The 19,573-nt window shown below is 41.1% G+C and overlaps 1 protein-coding gene across 1 annotated transcript in view; it reads left to right on the forward strand.

Annotated features, from left to right (window-relative positions):
• The window catches only part of ZNF827 (zinc finger protein 827), a 256,024-nt gene that overhangs the window by 123,510 nt on the left and 112,941 nt on the right, over positions 1 to 19,573 (forward strand). Inside the window, exons 6-7 of the mRNA XM_036764568.1 lie at positions 13,442 to 13,681; positions 17,678 to 17,735. Coding sequence (XP_036620463.1) covers positions 13,442 to 13,681; positions 17,678 to 17,735 — 298 coding nt within the window. The remainder of the gene's footprint in view (positions 1 to 13,441; positions 13,682 to 17,677; positions 17,736 to 19,573) is intronic.

The raw sequence follows: 19,573 nt of genomic DNA on the forward strand, positions 1-19,573 counted from the left end.
GCACAGGTAAAGTATAGATGTTACAGTATATTGAAAGTATCAACCTCCACATTATGGAATTCTTGTTGTATATGTAAGACATGAGTATCTGATATGAAAAGTGACCCTATGGTCAATCTACATATTAAATTAATTTCTTTCCTTTTTTTTAAATAAAAAGTAAATTTAATTAGAAATGCTAATAGTTCCCCCTGCCACACACACACACACACACACACACACACACACACACACCCCAAGTGGATCATCTTATAAGCCTCCCTTGGATCACCACTGGTCTAGACCAATGTCTTCATTCCACAGATAGGGGAAGTGAAGCTTAAAGATGGGTCAGTGCCACAGTTTGTAAATGGAACAGCCAGGATGTTAACATGGTTCTTTGGAATCGCAAGCCAGCATTCACGTATCTGGTCTAGAGGCAAACTGCAGCTCTAACATGGTACCGTGCAGGCGGAATACATTAGCAATTACCCAATTTAGTTCTTTTATGCAAGAACCTGTTGCATTGATTACAGGCTCAATTACATTCATGCATGAAACAGTAGAATAAAAAAAAAGAAATAGAGAAGACTAAAGCATCCATCACATTGCCTTAGGGGACATCATATGTTGCTGCTTATGGCTAGGAAGCCGAACCTCCAGGGCTCACCAACTGCTACCTACTTTTAAGGTTTTTGCTAAACTAGTTTGGGACATGTTCATTCTTGGCAAATCCCAACAATTAGCCATAATGAAACACCTGACATTCTCCACAGAGAGGGTTTGAGGGGGGAGTTGTGGGTTTTTTTGGTCTGTAAGTTGACCCCCTGTTTACTTTATTTGTAAAGTTCTCTGAACAAGACCATTTTTTCCTGCTTTTGAGTAAATTCTTTCTTTTCTGTCCTTTTTTCTTTTGTTTCCTTTTCCTTCCTTTCTCCTTCCATTCTATTCCTTTCTTTTTTATCCCTTTCCTTTGCTTTTCTTCCACCTTCCTTTTCCTCTCCTTTTTTTCTTTCCTTCCTTCCTTTTCCACTTTCCTTCTTTCTTTCTCTCCTTTTTCCTTTTGCTCCTCCCTTTTCTCCTTCCTCCCTCTAGCCCCTCTCTCTTCTTTCCCTCTCTTCCTTCCTCATTTCTCACTTTTCTTTCTTTCCTTTCCTTTCATTCTTTCCTTCCTTTTTACCCCTTTTCCTTTCTCCCTCCCTCCCTTCCTCCCCAAGTCATCCTAGAGAAAATGATAATAACTCACTATTTTGATCAGACTAGGAAAACTATAATACTGGCAAATTACCTTTGCAATAATTTCAGGTATTAGGTCAGGGAAATATCAGCTTGTCCTTCTAGAACAAAAATCTTAAAACATTCATAGTATTACGGAGACAGATTTTAGTACCAGATTCTCCTTTTGAGTATTTCCTCTGAGGCAGAGATTCTGTTCTGACCTTATGGGGTTGGTTGGTTCCTGCTTGGTTGGTTGGGGATTTTTCTTGTACTTAGAATGCCATAAAATGTTAGTGCTAGAAGCAATCTTGTAGGTCATGCAGTCTAACCCTCTCATTTTACAGAATAGGAAACAGGCCCATAAACGACTGAGTAACTTACCCAAGGTCAGTCAATTAGTTAATGTGAGAGCTGAACCAAGTCTCTTAACTCCAACAGTGTACTCTTTCCTCAACACAACCATCTTTGCCCCTAGTTCTCACATTGGCCCATACTGGACTCACGGCACTTCCTATGCAGCCTCTTCCCCTCCACCCCCTTTCATTCACTGCCATGTTGGAGAATAGTCTGTTCGGAGTCAGCTTTGGGCTGTTCTGTTTATATAGGCTGACCACACATGACAACAGAATTTTCTCAGAGAGGCAGCAAAATCAACAGCACTTTAAAAAAAAATTGTTTTTTATTTTAAACTTAAAATTCATCAACAAATACAATCATCTCAGTATACATAGGAGAAAAGGAAAGATCACCTAAGAAACTGTGAACTGTTGCTGCATATAGTTTGCTTTTTGGAAGTAGGTTAAATATAATCAGAATAAGACATTATGTGATCTCTCTCTCTCTCTCTCTCTCTCTCTCTCTCTGTCTCTCTCTCTCTCTCTCTCTCTTTCTCTCTCTTTCTTTCTATAGAGAAATAGAGGAGGCAGGCAGTGGATAGTGGATAGAACACCAGGCCTGGAGTCAGGGAGACCTGAATGCAAATCTGGCCTCAGACACTTACTAGCTGTGTGACCCTGGGCAAGTCACTTAACCCTGTTTGCCTCAGTTTCCTCATCTGTAAAATGAGCTGGAGAAGGAAATGGCAAAACCTTCCGGTATCTCTGTTAAGAAAACCCCAAATGGATCACGAAGAAACTGACATGTCTGAAAAATGACTGAAAATAAAAACAAAATCACTTCCTCATCATGCTACTGAATGCTGTTTTTCAAAAAGTGGGATGGGGGGAGGAACTTATTTTGATTCAAGAATTGCATGTCAGACCTCATAGATTGCCTAACTCTGTCAAGGTTCAGTTTGGTACCACTTTCTATTCAAGGCCTTCATCACACTCCCTCCTCAACCTTGTTAGCATGCTCACACTGCCTGAGATAATTTTGTATATATCTTGTCCTAATTTATCCATGTATGTGTTGTTTCTCCCAAATTAAATGTATGCTCTATGAGGGCAGGGACATTTTCTTTTTTCTTTTTTTTCTTTCGTATCTCCAGAGCCCAGCACAGTGTCTTCCATGTTGTGTGAGCTTAAGAAACATTTGTTGAATAAGTGAATGTCTTTTGCCCCCAGGAAGGTAGCACAAAGGACTAGTAGGGGATTCCAAAGCCACCAAACTCCAAGGAAGACACTTTGTATACCTCTGGACTTAAAGATTGCTGAAACAGGCAGAGTCCCACTGGAAAAGATGCCGACCAATCACACACTGGAAACCTACATTGATTTCTACAGGGTCTATTATACTTTGATGGCCAAAAACAATTTTCCACATAATGATTTTTCTTCCTGGAGAAGGAAAGGAGATTTTTTTTTTAATGTGAGAAACTGCCCAGGATTGAAGTGGGGCTTAGTCCCATAGGCTGGAGTTGCCCTGTTCACCTGAATTTTTGTATCATGGTGGGTGACAAAAGTGAGAAGAATCTCCATCTGGTTTCCAGGGTTTGGTTTAACTCCACTCTGTCCTAGTGCCCTGGGCCACTTTGCTGCTCTGTGTTAAATATTAAGTGACTCAGACACCTGAAAGAATCAGGTTCCATACCAGGAAAGCCCTTCTGTGTCTGACATAGAATTGCCTGTCTCCTGGGATGGCATACTGGATATTCAGGCTTTTTGAGGTCATCCAGGTGAAAGGCTCATTACTCTGAGACAGGAACGGTTCATCGATAGCTTTCCTCGAAATCTTTCAAGCTTTCCTCTGATGAGAACTTAGATGAACTGATGCAACACAAATAAATAGAACCAGGAAGATAATATTCCGAAGGATTAAGGTAATTTAAATGGAAATAAAATAGGAACAAAACAATCAAAATGGACCAAGCTTGGCTCCAAAGAAGAGTTAGGAGAAGGTGCCTCCCACAAACCCCTGCTTCTTAGCAGAGGTCCAGAGGACTGTGGGTATGGAATGCTAGATCTAGCCCCTGACTTTTCTGATATATGGGTTAGTTTTGCTGAACACATTTTTATTATTTGAATAAAAGGGACTAGTTGCTCCTTGGGAGAAAGAAGAAGGATGAATGGCTACATTGGGAAATATGGGTGATAATAAAAAAAAAGATATTTTAAAATTTCCTAGGGAAAAAAAGACAAAAAAGCTTTCTCCTAGTCAGAAATACAACTTCTCAGGATCATGTTTCTCTATAGTTTCATAATGGGAATTATTTCTTTGAGGTTCAGACCATCCCCTCTGTTGTCTCCTAAGCAAACTTGGTGGCTCAGTGAATAAAGCACCTCATCTGGGGACAGGAAGACCTGAGTTCAAATCCAGACTCAGACACTTACTAGATTTGTGACCCAGAGCAAGTCACTTAGCCCTGTTTGCCTCAGTTTCCTCATCTCAGTATCTCTGCCAAAAAAACCCCAAATGGGGTCACAGAGAATCAGACACGAAGGAAACAGCTGAACAACAACAACAACTGTTGTGTCCTTCCCTACCATTTCAAGTGCTTTATCCTTTCTTGTTAAAATGTTATCTGGAAGTATTTGTGGAATGGCCGCTTTATCCCAAGGGACTATGTGGTCCCTTCTAACCACCCACTGTTTGAAACTCACCTTCCTCATCATGCACAACACCAACTTTGACCAGTACAACTCTGTCTTTTCACTGGTCCTTCCTCTTCTTCTGGCCACCCATCTTCCAGCTGAATGAGCCACTGCCCTGCCTTGAACATGCCCGGTACTTCCTTGCCTCCTCTTTTTGCTTCTGCTGTTGCCTTTCATGGAATACCATGTGCCTTCATTTTTGCTCATCAAATAGATCGTGATGGGTGACAAAAGTGAGAATTACCTTCCATTTAGTTCCAATATTTGGTTTAATTTCACTCTGTCCTAGTACCATCAAAATCTTAGCCATTTGAAGGTCCACCTCAAGTGTTGTCTGCTTCGTGAAGCCCTGGTTACTCTTGAGATGGTAATACAGGGTGTTCCTAAAGTCTGTACAGTAGGCAAAAATGCATATTTTCAAGAAATGAAGTGAATGAAATTTTCAACAACATTTTGTTTAATTGGAATATTAACAAATAACATCTTCAATATGATTTCCATCATTTGTGATGCAAAGGTTGACACGCTTTGCAAGATTCATGTGAACTTGATCCACTAACTCCACATTGCCATCAATTTTAGCACATTCACTCTTTAAGAGTTCAGTCAAGTGTGTTGCATCTGTGATTTTCATCGAGTACACCTTCTCTTTTAGCATACCCCAGAAAAAGAAGTCAAGGGGGGCTAAGGTCTGCTAATATTCCAAATATTTCAAAATATGCATTTTTGCCTACGTGTCTAGACTTTAGGGACACCCTGTAGTTCATCGATAGCCTTCCTCGAAGACCTTCAAGGTGTCCCTTGTTGCATACTTATATGAACTGATTCAACATGCATAAATAGAACCAGGAACGTAATATTCACAAGGTCTATGGCCTGGACGTAAAACACGAACAAAACAACAAAAATGGGTAAAGCTTGGCCCCAAAGAAGAGGTAGGAGAAGGCACCTCCCCCAGACCATTCGGCTATAGTCTCTCTTTCCTTCGTCCTGATCTATTTATACTTCTCTTATGGCCTATCTAGTCTGCCCAGTATCATTGCTGTTCGTGCACTTGTTCAGAATCACCAGGTGGGAATCTGGTTCAATTTAACGAACATTTGCCATCTTCAGCATCGTGTCTTATTAATCTTTTTATCCTCTGCAATCTGTGATCCTACGATGATGCTAAACAAGGCAAAATGCATTTCTAATACTAAGCGAATATTTATTTAAGTGAATATAGGATAAAAATAAGAAATTCCTTAAAGAACGTATAGTCTAATGAGTTTTTACTTTCTTGTTCAAATGAAGAGAGAAGAACATTATTAAAGCAGCCCCTTATTACTTTTTCCTTAGAAACCAGGATGGTTTTAAATAGGATAGGACCTGTGACTCACAAAACTACTATCCCAAAGAAACCTTGGCATTAAACTGTGTCCCCAAACTTCATTAGACATCGCTATCTTAAAACTTGATTCCTTTTCCTTAAAACAGACTTGATATTAAGCATCGGTACAGCTCATTGAGTATACTTTCCAATTATTGAGAGGTGACTAGGTGGCACAGTGGATAAAGAACTGGATCTGGAGGCAGGAAGACTTGACACTGGCCAGCTGAATGACCCTGGGCAAATCACTTAACTTCTGTCTGCCTCAGTTTCCTTATCTGTAGAATGGGGATAATAAAAGCACCAGCCTCTCAAGGTTATTGTCTAGATCAAATGAGATAAAATTCAGCCTCTGGTACTAGTTAGCTAAGTGACCCTGGACAGGTCGTCTAATGTCTGCCTCAGTTTACTCATCTGTAAAATAGCACCTCCTTTCCAGTACCGTTGTGAGGATTGAATGATATAAAATTTGTAAAAACGCTTTGTGAATCTTTAAGTGCCATGTAAATGCTAGTTATTTTCATTATTTACATTTTAATCAATTCATTTCAATCTCTGCAATGCCCTCCCAAATCTCTGTCAGGATTCTTTGTCCATTCATTTTCCCCCACTTTTGGGTGTGCTCCATATTTCTGCCTCCGATTTTTCCACTCTGCATTGTTTGATAAAGGTCTTTCTAGATTTCTTTGTGTGTTGGTCTTAATTGTATTGTAATATTCCATTACATTAATAGGCCCCAGTTTATTCAAACATTCCTCTATTGTTAGACATTTAAACTGCTTCCACTTCTTTGCAATTACAAATAAAACTCCGGTGAAAAGTTTCAAACAGATGACCATTTTCTTGTTTGTTTGTTTTTGATAATAACCCTTTTAGGGTGCGTTCCTAACAATGGAATGACTGGGTCAAAGGGTATGATTATTTTTGTAACCTTTACCATGTGATGCTGCCAGATGGCTCTTAAAAAGATTCTGCAATTTTCCAATTTCACGAGCAATGAATGGATGCACAGTTTTTCCATATCCCTTCCAGGAAGCATTGATTTTCTTTGCTTTTAACTATTCTTGCCAATTTAATTGGTGGGTAGTAGTTACCTCTGGATTGTTTTAATTTTCATTTCTTTGATTCTTAGGGAGGTTGAACATTTTTTTTCAGGTGATTATTAACAATCTGTGTTTCCTCTTTTGAAAACTGTTCCATCACTCTTTTCTACATGCATGTATGAGCCTAGGACTACCTGATTATGTTACAGCAATTCTTTTTTTTTTTCCCTTTTCTACTATTACATCAAGAGGAGGCTCTTAGAAAATTGATTTATTGAAAAAAAAAACCCTCTTTTTGTTTTTATTTTTTTAGAAGGGAAAGAGAAGGGAACAGACTAGGCCTGGATGTGTAGACTTGACCCCAGGGGTCAACTGAGAGAGTAAATGAACAGTAACACAGCTGACTTGATTCAACTACAGCTTATGTCAGCTTGTCCCAAGCAAAGAGGAGGCAGAATTAAGGATGCAGGAGTAAGTGGGAGGTGCAGAGCTTAAACAGAAATAGATGGTTTGAAATAAAAAGCAGAGTTGTAAAGGTCAGCCTGACTCTGATCCTAAATTTGGGGCCTGTCCCAGAGCCCTGGATGTTGGCCATCTGTGGGACAGAACTCCTGGCTCCATACATCACCTGAGATTCACAGTGATGCGAGGGCAGTCTTTTCAAGAGGTTCAGGCCCAACACTAACAGGAAATGCTTTCTCTCTTTCCCCGTTTGATGTTGATCCCACACCCTGGGCGATAATAAGAACTTGGCAAGAACTTGGAAGGAAGGGGGAGGTGGAAGAGTCGCGCCATCAAGGCGTGGTAGGCTGCTTGGAGTGGAGAAAGCTTTTAGATTGTAGTAGGTCCAACCTGCTCTTTGAGTCACCCATATAAAAACCTTTTTCTTGAGCCTGGACTAAATCAGGTAGATTGTGAATGGTGGAGATTTTTATCGGTGTTTGTGCATTTTTTTTAAAGGTCAAGAGTTGTCATAAGAGAGGACAGAAAGCACTTCATGTAAATCGTTCTTGGAACCATCCCAAGTAGCTTTTAAGGCGAACTTCGTGTCTTGTTGTGCTTCAAATAGCAAAGCCTAGGAGTGCTTTTTCATCGAGATAGGAAAAAACTGGGGAAAGGAAATGGAAATAGAAAAAAAAAAAGAGAGAGCCAAGTGTAAGGCATTTTGCTGTCTTGTTCGTTGGCTTTGAGGAGATTTTGTATTACATATCAAATGATTCCCTTTCTGTACGTACTTGAGATTTCTGCTTGGGCCATATAAAGACTGGCTAGTGCAGGATCCTATAACATCATTTAAGGGCTCTATGATAAAGGCCTCCGTTATTTATGCTCTAAATATGAAATAGTTTAAGGGAAGATGCATAAGAAGAACCAGCATGGTGGCTAGACCTCCAATGGCAATCAAACAGGGTTCGAGAGAGTCCCTGACATCCCAGCAGATCTCTAAGGAGGAATCTGAGAGGGGGCCAAGGTGGTTGCTTCATGCTCAGGGAGCTAGTTTAACCTAGGTGGCTTAAGTCAGAAGACCTGTGTTCCCGTTCTGGCTCCACTTCCTTACTGCTCATTTCCATGGTCTTGGGCAGGGTAGTTACAGTCTTCCAGCCTCAGTTTCCTCTTCTATACTGCCCAGCACAATATTTGTAAAGCACATAACAGTAAGCCGTAGAGGCTACACAAATGCTTATTCCGTTCCCACCCGCCCACGCACCCCCAGCTGCCTCATATCTTTCCAATAGATTGAACATTCCTTAAAACCTAAAACATGTTTTACTCCAATTGTTTGCCTCATAGTTTCTGGCACAGGTGCTGGGCATGCAGTCAGCATTTTTAAAATGCTTGTGGACTTGAAATCATGCGATCTTATATTTAAGTTAACAAATGATCCACCTTCCTAATTGCACCTCAGAGTTAACCCAGCTGCTAGACGTTTTGCTACAACCCTATGAGGTACCAAGCACAAGCGTTATTATCTTCCTTGGGGGGAGAGTCAGACTCCCAAGACCGGCCCCTCCTAGTCTCTGCACCTCGCTGCTTCTTAAAATATGACTAAAACCAGGACCCTAATTAAGGAATGCATTGATTGCTCCAGCATATTGCATATATTTTCCGGTTGTAGCTATGAAGTTTGAAGGTGGCAGAGTGGGTAGGGCAGTGATCAAATCTTGCCTCATAAGGTTACCGGCTTTGTGATCCCTGGACAAGTCATAACCTCTCTTGAGTTTCCTCATGTATAAAATGAAAATAGTAGCACCTTCTTCACATGGTTGTTGTGGGATTCAAATGAGATGAAATGTATCTATTCATGGGTTTTGATTCTGCTTAATATATGCACATGTCACATACATACATCTAAATGTATACGCATATATATACATACACATGTGTATATATGTACATATGCATATATGTGTATGTATATATATTTTTATACATACACATGCACACACATATAATTAAAGACCAAACAACTGATATCCTTAGCTGAAGGGAGAAAAAGCAGTTAATTGCAACATTATTACAACGTCTAAGATCATTGTCTTTTCAAGTGTTAATGTCTCTCTCCTGTACTTAACTTTGCTTCCTAGGTGGTCTGGGAGCTCAGATTCTTAACTACCAGCAAAGTATTCTTGTCTCTGACAAATTTGCATTTAGTACCACTATAACTTAGCTGCCTTTTAGATTTTAGACACAGTAACACAAAACCTTACACACACACACACACACACACACACACACACACACTCTCACACACGCTTCTCCAGCTCTGAGTCCCAGACAAGAGGTGTTTTCCTAGTTGGAGATTACTGAATAGTCTGAACCATGCCACTCAGATCAGAACCATGCCAGGACTTTGTCAGTGAGGTGGTGGCATGGTGGGTAGAGAAGCGGATCTCCTGAGATTGAGTCTTGCCTCATACAGTTACCAGCTTTGTGATCCCTGGGCGAGTCATAATGCCTCTTGAGTTTTCTCATCTGTAAAATGGCGGTAATAGCACTTCCTTCACAAGGTTGTTGTGAGACTCAAATGAGATGACACATGTAAAGTATTTTTCTAACTTGAAACCCCTATCCATGTCAGCTATTACTGTTACTGTCACCCGAAATGCTAGAATCAGCACTAGGACCCAGGGTACCTTATTCTTGTGAGTTGAGGGAAGATAAAGGTGCTTGCCTCCCTGTAAGGACTTGAGCCATTACCTAAATGGAAATTCACCTGATGGGTCACTCCAGTGTGGAGTAAGTAGAAAAAGCCCTGGATTGGGGGTCAGAACACCTATGTTGGAATCCTGGCTCTGCCACTTACTGCCTCAGTGACCTTAGACAAGTCTCTTACCTCCTTGATCCTTACATTTCTTACCTGTCAAGTGACTGAATTAGATGACATCCTATGATTCCATTTCCAAGTCCTATGGACCCATGGGCTATAAAACCTTTGAGGATCTATATCCAAGGGATTCAAAAGCACCCCCAAATTCCTAGGGATCCCCCAAAACCTACCCCCCTTTATTACTCCCTTCCTCCTCTGCCCTGCTATTTACAGGCACTGCCTTGGATTCCCCACACTCTGCTGATCTCACTCTTTTTTCTTCTCCACAGTCACTCAAATCGAACACTATCTTCCACATACTCCAACTCCTCTCTATACTTGTCACAAATACAAAAAGGCAGCCACCTTTCCTATTACCAGCATCATAGTCTTCTTACAGCTGTTACTCACTAGAGATAGCTTCAGCTTGACCATACAGCAACTACTTCTTCAGATGAAAAAGCCCGTTAGCGAGTTAGAGATGGGACTTACCTAGGTGCAGAGAAGACAGTGTCTTCTATCTATATCTCTATGTATGAAGATATGTATATATACACAAAATATGTACGTATACGTCCACACACATGTGTATATGTGTGCATGTATACACATATATACATATATACACACACACACACACATATATATGTTTTAAATTGAGTTCAGAAACAGTTAAGGGGTTTTTACCATAATTTGGGTTAATTATTGAAACCACATGGTCTTATAGACAAAGCACTTGAGTATTGCAACCCTGGTTTCAAGTTGCAATTCTGCCTCCAACTAATTAGATGATCAGGAACAAGTCACTTAGCCATATGTGCATCAGTTTCCTCACTAAATGGGGTACTTGGGTCAAGGTGCCTTCCAGCCCTAAGTTTTTAGGAATCTGCAATTCTATTCAGATTTGAGACCATTGGAGTTTAAAGTTTAGGGCTCACATTTTATCGGTGGTTGTTTATGTGGCATCCACCATCACAACTCAGTGAATAAAGTGGTGCTATGCTAAAAAGATTTGTTCAAATGCAGAGAATAATCAGGTTTGCATTATGGACAAAGGGATTGATTTTTCTTTTCAACAATAGTTTAGGGGTTTCATTTATAGAACCCTAAGACCTTGAAAGCTCTGTAACTCCTTGTAATGGCAAGCAAAGTGAGCCTTTTTACTGTTTTTTCTTTTGGAGTGCTTCTTAGCACTAAGTCAATCAAATGCCTTTGATTGAATTAAGAGTCTGACGATTTGTTTAAGTCACAAGAAAGCCTATCACATGAGTTTGAGTCACATGGTTATGACGCCCTCTGTGGGCTGACCCTGATGAAGTGCATATATACTCTGAGGTTAGCATTTTTTGGAAGCATGTTCATGTGTTTGACTAGATGAGACTGTGGGTAGCCATAAAGGAGCCCCCTGGCTTTGAAAACCCAGATGTTTTTCTTGTCTCTCTGGTAACTCTGTATGTATTGCTATGGACAAACAGAAGCCCTGTCTACTGTTGTGTTATTTGCTCTATTTATATAATTTTTGCTTGTAATTTCTGTTTGGGTTTCCTCTGAAGTTCAGGGTGCTGACTTTTCCCCCTGAACTAAGTGAATGATATATGTATGTTTAATTAAAGTGAGATTGTAAACCCCTTTAAGTCGCTTTCCTTCAGAAAAGCAGATCAAAGAACCTGTGCTAGCAGCCCTCCTGTAGGCTGGTGTTATTGGCCTTACACCTCCACAGCAACTGCTAGTAACATCGGTGTTATACTCTCCCTCTTCCCTTCCCAATTTATTTAGAAGTATATGTATATAATCTTTGTTTACAATAAGAATGTCATAGAATGAACAGATGTTGCTGCTATGTGGCTTCCAGAGTCCATACATAGAACGGTTGGGAAAATAGTGGGCTTTGGTGATTGGGAAGGACAGTTGAGAAATGGTTGGATGGGATGTATGTCTCCCAATGGAGTCAAGAAGAAAAAGGTGTGTCTATTTGTGACCCATGAGGTTCTACGAAGAATTTGTGCTATGTACGCTTTTCCCTGTAGAATCTATGGGTTTTGACATCATCTGTGAGGACTGGCTTACTTAACTATGGAGACGGACTTAGTAAGAGGGCCAGGTTTTGAGAGAAGCTGGAGAGAAGGTTCCTGTCATTGCTAGTGAGAACCTGAAGAAGACAATGAGATGGAGAGATTTGAGGAAGCAGTTTTCATCTCTGCCTTCCAAAGACAGCTTGAGGAGACACTAAATGGACTGATAATGAGTCGTTTTTCAAAAGGGAAGAGGACTCTACTACTGATATATTTTAAGGTTTTGAGGTGACTTTGGTGGAGATATTGGTCATAGTCAAAATATTATGAATAATTACATAGAGAGAAAATCATAGATACAGAGCTACAAGGGAAACTGAGGCCACTGAGTCCAATCTCATTTTACAGATCAGGAAACTAAGTCAGAGAGAAGTTAAGTGACATGGGAGGTTAAGTGAAAGAAAGTAATTAAGTGAATTACGAGTCACACAGCCAGAAAGTGTCTGAGGAATGATTGTAACCCAGATCTCTCTATCCACTATGCCAATACCACTATCCCATAAACATGGTAAAAGTTTGTTATTGGTCTCAATTGTTAATGAATTATGTTGTAATTTTAATACGTATTTGAATATAGGCAAGAGAGAAAAATTATTAATTTTTCAGCACACTAGTAAGCTTAAGAGCTACGGGATTAAGAGTTTAGCCAGCCACCCACATTGTTACTCCCTCAAATTTAAAGTAGCAGCCATCCTTCTGGGGGACTCCAGCCTATGAATATGAATGTGAATTGGGGGAAAGTGAGTCAAGAAGGAGTGATGCACAATAGTCAGGACCTCAAAGTGGTATCTTTTTTCAGATCAATATGTTGCTAAACTGAGATTCATTTTACCTGAATCTCATCTCTGCTTCTTCCTATCTGTATGACCTTAGAAAGTCTCTTATCCTCTCCAAGCCTCAGTTTCCTCCCCTGTAAAATGATGGGATTGGACTAAATGAACTTCTAAGGTCCCTCCCAGTCTAAAAACATGGTCTTTGATTCAATGAAATGCTTCTCTCCATGAGAAGAATATGTCCATAGGGTCATATATATGATCATAGAACTAGTTGGAAGGGACCATCTCATCAAATCCCTTCATTGTACAAATGAGGAAACTGAGACCCAAGGAGATTAAATGACTTGTTGAAGGTCACAGCTGTCATGTCAAAGGCGAGACTTGAACCCTTGGCTTCTGACTCCGAAGCCAATCCTCTTTCCACTGAATCATTTGGCAGCAAGGTAAGATAAGGGAAGCCCTGACATAGTCCCACTAACAGCAATGTGCCCAACCTGGCCTCATCATGGCCTTGTGATACTTGCTTTTCGTTCCTGGTCTTGGTCCTCTGGCCCCCATTGTTCTGACTCTGTGATGAGAAATTGGTTCTCATGCAGTATTACAAGATTGTGGTGTTTTTGTTTTTCTTTCTACGTTCATTTTTAGCTGAAAGCTACAAGGAAGCACAGACAGTGAAGATCAAAGAGGAACCCATGGAAGTTGACATCCATGACTCCCGGGCCTCCATATCACCGAGCCGGAATGTTGGCTATAGCACTTTATTAGGGCGAGAGAAAACGGAACCCTTACAAAAGATGCCAGAGGGCAGAATGGGCCCTGAAAGAAGCCTCTTCAGTCAGGATATCTCTGTGAAGATGGCTTCAGAGCTCCTCTTCCAACTATCAGGTAAAAATGTTTAACATTCTCGCCAGTATATTACTGGGGAGTCTCACTGATTTGGAATAATTGGGAGGAAAGCCAGTCAAACAGTAAAGACTTTGAATTATCTAGTATTTTTACACAGTTTTATTATTTTAGGTCCTTACAGTGACCCAGGCTAACAGCTAACAAATGTTGCCAAGTAGAAGTCTAGCCAAAATCACTATAATTAATAGATAAGAATCGTTTGGAATTAGAATATTAATTATTCCCATGCAAACATCACTGCTTTCCGAACAGACTAGCCATCCTATTTTTAATCTGGTTCATGCTCTTTGCTCACTCAACAAACCATTTCTCCCCCTCCACAGACAATACAAAAATCAGCTTCAGCCTAGCTTGGCTTAGGGCTTGAGATATCAACCTGATGCAAGAGGTGTTTATTAAGTGCCTTGTGCTAGGCCCTGAGGGTACAAAGACAAAATGGAACATGGTCCCTGCCCTTCAGTAGCTTACATTGTGTTATGAGGTGCCATCCATGAGGTCTGAATTAGTGACATTTTAAATAACTTTGGAAGAGAGTAAAAAGGAGAAAGCTGGGAGGTGGGGGAGGGGAAGAGAGGGGAGGCAGAGTTGATAAATAATTTTTAAAACAAGTAAAATAGAGGCAACACAAGATAATGGATAGGGGCAGCCTTAGAGTTGGGAAGACTTAAATCCAAGTCTTTCCTCTAACCTACCGGATGTGATTCTGGGCAGACTGCTTAACCTCTCAGGATCCAACTCCAACTCTGAAGAGCATAAGTTTCAGAGCAGGTAATGATCTGTTTTGATAGATGGGGTTCCCTATTCTAGTGAAATCGTAAGTCTAATCTGAAAATAAACCCCCCCCAAAAGGTAGTATTTATACAGTGCTTTAACCTTTCCAAAAGATTTTACAGATTGTTATTTCATTTGATCCTCAAAACAACCCTAGGAGGTAGGTTAGTGCTATCCCGTTTTACGAATCAGGAAACTGAGGCAGAGTTTACATGACTTGTCCAACATCTATTAAATGCCTGAGGCCAGATTTGGACTCAGGCCTTCCTGACTCCAAATCTAATGGTCTAGCCACTGAACCACTTAGCTGTCTCTGAGGACAAACAATTACTTCCATGAACCGATTACGTTTTATTCATTCAGCCGGCATCTATTAAATTCCTTCTATGTGCCATGCACTTTGCTAAATGTTGGAGATACAAAGAAAGGTTAAAAAAATAGTCCTCCTAAGGCCTTCAATAGCCCCTTGCTACAGGCCACATGCCTAAGGAAGCATTATTAACTCTTGAGCCCCTGGCTGGTGTTAACACAAAGAAGGAAAAAATTTCCCTGAAACTAATGTCCGTTCTAAGGTAGAGAGCTTCACTGAAACCACGTATGTGCATGGACCTGAGCCATGTGTCATGGTGCGACACACAGCATCTGTGTAAGAGGCACAGATTTGCCCAGAAATCAACACAGCAGTCTCCTCCTCATGTGGACAGCCTGTGCACGTTGAACAGATAACACAGTGCTTGCCCTTTAAAACAGACAAACACAGGCATGGATGCCGAAGAATACAAATCCACACTGGCCAACGTGCTTAAGTTAGTTACACTCTGGTTTGTTCAGGGTGACCGTTTGAAAACAAGCCACATTGTTGAAGTTTTCCTATCATCCTTCCCCTCCCTGCCTTCCTGTTTGCTGCAAAAAACAATGGGAGAGACAGAGACAGAGAGGCACACACACACAGAGAAACAGAGACAGAGACAAAGAGAAACAGAGGCAGAGAGTCACAGAGACAGAGAGAAACAGAGGCAGATACAGACAGAGAGACAGAGACAAAGAGAAACAGAGACAGAGACACAGAGAAAGAAACAGAGACAGAGACAGACAATGAGACAGAGACAAAGAGAATCAGAGGCCGAGAGACCCAGAGACAGAGAGAAACAGAGGCAGAGACAGACAGAGAGACACACAGAGAGAAACAGACAGAGACAAAGACAGACACACAGAGAGAGAGAAACAGAGGCAGAGACAAACAGAGAGATAGACAGAGACAAAGAGGCAGACACACAGAGAGAGAAACTGAGACATAGACAGAGACAGGCAGAGAGACAGAGACAGAGAGAAACAGAGGCAGAGACAGAGACACAGAGAGAGAAACAAAGAGAGACAAAGACACAGAGAAACAGAGGCAGAGACAGATAGGGGAAAGAGAAACACAGAGACAAAGAGAGAAAAACAGAGAAGGGACAAAGAGAGAGAGAAACAGACAGAGACAAAGACAGAGATAGAAAAAGAGAGAAACAGAGACAGACAGAGACAGAGACAGATACAGAAACGGAGACAGACATAGCTTCTGAAACCATGGCCCTGCGATTATTAAAGTCTCCTGAAAGGGTTAGCACTGGTCCTTTCAAACAGAGCTTGTACTTTCACAGATTCACTTGGCTAAGGAAAAATTAGTTAATTCATTTAACCTAATAGAATCTAATAGAGAATATCGATTTTGCATATACAGAAGCATTTTTCTCACACACACACACACACACACACACACACACACACATCTCCAAAAGGCTATTCTAAGATTCCATGGCAATTTAAACCTGCAAACAAAAGGTGACGCACATGTGTTCTCTTTCATACGCGGTGTGCAATGTGTTGTCAATATGTTTTCATAGTTTCCCAACATCTGCTCAGGAGCTCTGGGCATGAGTCCTACCACAGACTTGCCCATGTGACCCCAAGCAAGTTAGTCCCCCTCACTTCTCCCCATCTCTAAGAGGACCAGTAGCCCTGAGCTCCAAATGTTAAATCCCTTCCACTTGTCATGTTGAACTGCCAGGAATTATGCTTGTCGACAGGGAGGCAGCATTTTCAGACAAACATTGTACAAGTGAGGGGTGGGTATTCTAAATATTCACTTAAATAATGGAAAATTTCACAAAATGATCAACTTTCAATTTGCTTCACATTTGAAATCTGCAATCCTAATAGAATGGGCTGAGATTTCTATAGATACTTCAAATAAGCCATCGAACACTATGACAAGTAGGGGCAGGGGCCGAGCATTTGAACTGGATTGGAAAGGCCAGAGTTCAACTTTTGTGTTCCGCAGAGCTAATTAAATAATTTCTGACAGCCACTAGATACAGACCTCAAGACAAAGTAAGGGAGGGTTTACCCCCTTCTTGTCTAATGATATTTTTTGTCACATGTGACATTTATCAGAATAAGCACTCCTTGGCTACGGCATTGAGAGGCCTTCTGGCTGGGTTGTTTTTTATTTTTAAATAAATACCTTCTCAAAAGAGGGCTGACGATACAGAATGGCTAAAGGTTGCTGTCGTTGAAGTCGGGTGCTGAATGGGTTGCCGAATGGGTTGCCACCACGGCAGTTTTCCTGCTGAATCAGAGCAACTCAGAAATATTCACCCAGGGGGAGAAATCTAGCAGAAACCACCCTTATCTGCCCAAGATGAGATTACAATTGAGCCTCCAATTTAAAAAAAAAATGAAAACCAACTCTTTTTTACCTTTGGATTCAGTTTCAGGGAGGTGCCTATGCAGGTAGTTTCTGACTTTATTATATTAGCCTACCAGGATAATATGTCCATGTGTTTAAAAAGAACAAACTGTGGTGTCTCCCAGTACAAATCATCATCTACAACTGAGAAAACTATTAAGACAATATGGGAAACAGCCGTGGTCTGGCAGAAATAGTGGAGTATTTAAGAGTCAGATGACTCAGTTTGAACCTAAGCTTTGCCATTTAATACCTTTGTGTCCTTAAGCAAGGTGCTAAATCCCTCCCACTCCCCTCCCCTGCCTTAGTTTCCTCATCCGTAAAATTAAGGGTGGGACTAAATGATTTCTGAGGATGCTTTTAGTACTAAATCTATGATCATACGACTCTGATCTTATACTTATTTAAGGCTAAGAGGAAAAGTTGAGTTATGCTCTTTTTTTAAAAAAATTGTCTTCCCTTTCTTCTTACAGAAAAGGTGAGCAAAGAGCACAATCATTCTAAGGAGAACACCATCCGGACCACCACCAGGTAAGTCACCCACAAGGGCAGTGCTCATCTGACCATGGCTAGCTTATGCGCTTAAGCGTTGTATTCTTAAGTCATGTACCTTAGCCATGTACCCCAGCCCTCTGGCCCCATGTTAATTGTTAGTTTTATATCCTACCACATCTGAGGCTGTGGCCAGGTGCCAGTCCTGGAGTCTGGTAGACAGAGCAGAGGGATAGGGTCTAGGGAACTGTACTCTTGAGCCTGCTCTGCCAAGACCTGGGGCCATAGTTTCAGGCCTGGCACTTCACTTCACTTGAACAAGCATATATTTAGTGCCTACCAGGCTTTGTTTCAGGCCTCGGTGGAGCAGTCCTTTCACTTACAGTCTACTAAGGGGAGCAAACAAGAAAATAAATACTTAATAAATATAAAATTAATTCAAGGTAGTTTCAGGAGTGAGGCAGACTAATGGGTGGATAAACTGAGTCACTGAGAGATGAATGTGTCAGCTGTGAGACTTGATGCAGAATCAGAGAGTCAGAGAGTTGGACAGCTGCTTAGTACAACCCTTACTTGAAAGGAATCTGCATTTTTACATACCCAGCAAGTGGTGATTCAACCTCTGGTTAAAGACCTACAAGGAAAGGGAGGCCACTTTCGGAGAATTCTAATCGTTAGGAGCTTTCTCCTGACATCGGACTTCACTTAGCTTCTCTCCTGGTTTTGCCCTCTGGATCCAAAAAGAGCAAAGGTAAATGCCCTTCATGTGATCTTCTTTCAAATACTTGAAAACAGCTCTTATGGTCCCCTTGAATCTTCTCTTGCCCAGGCTAAACTTGCCCAGTTCCTTGAGTTGGCCCTCCTGGGACTTGGACTGAAGGCTGTGTCACATTCTGGTTGCTCTCCAGCTTATCAGTGTCCTTCCTGTCTCCAAGGCTAGCCCTGTACCCAAAATGGCTTGTGGCATCTCACAGAAAACAGATAAATACAAAGGGATTATTCCCATTATTATGAATAATTCTGGGCAGTGGGGCCTCCTAAAAGTCTTGGCCAACTTTGAGGGACTCTTCCACTGTGAAGTTAAGACTATCTATCAGCTGTAAACTTTTTATCATGCAGTCATCAAGCTATCAAGGAGATAATACTTCTGGAATGACGCTGGGCTTTCTATCTGTCATTGTCCTTTGCCTCATTTCCTGGCTACATACAGACAAGACTCTTTATATACTTTCATCCCTGTCATAAGTTAACCAGTCACCTAGCATTCGTGAGGTGTTTACTGTGTGCTAGAGGATGTGCTAAGGTTTGGGAATACAAAGAAAAGCAAAACACAGCTGCTGATCTCACAGAAATAACAGTCTAATGGAAGGATAACATTAAACAATTCTGTATGACAAGGATCTATGTAAGATAAATTGGGGTAGTCTCGTAGGGAAGGCACTAAGATTTAGGAGCACTGGGAAAGTCTTCTTAAAGAAGGTGGGACTTGAAGGAAGAAAGCCAAGGAAGCAGGGAAGCAGAACCCCTCTGAAGGTAGTCCTGAAGGTACGGGCTTCCATGGCATACCGAGCCAGAGGCTCTTTGGATCCTTGACATCAACCTAAATTGGCATGAGATAGGTTGTTTTAAAATAGGAGTTAGTGCCCAAAACAAGCAAAGCTAACTGTAAGCCACTCAGTGGTAGTGGTTTTGTTTTCTAAGTACAGTCAGAAAGGGCTACATCACAGTTGGGAAATTATTGTAGCACTTTCAGTGATCCTAACCATTCTCTTCCTTCTTCTTAATACCAGTATTCTCTTGCTGATATGAACACACACACACACACACACACACACACACACACATATACACTTACATATATGTGTACGTATACGTCT

The sequence above is a fragment of the Trichosurus vulpecula genome, chromosome 6 (genome assembly GCF_011100635.1).
Source record: "Trichosurus vulpecula isolate mTriVul1 chromosome 6, mTriVul1.pri, whole genome shotgun sequence".
Classification (NCBI taxonomy): Eukaryota; Metazoa; Chordata; class Mammalia; order Diprotodontia; family Phalangeridae; genus Trichosurus; species Trichosurus vulpecula.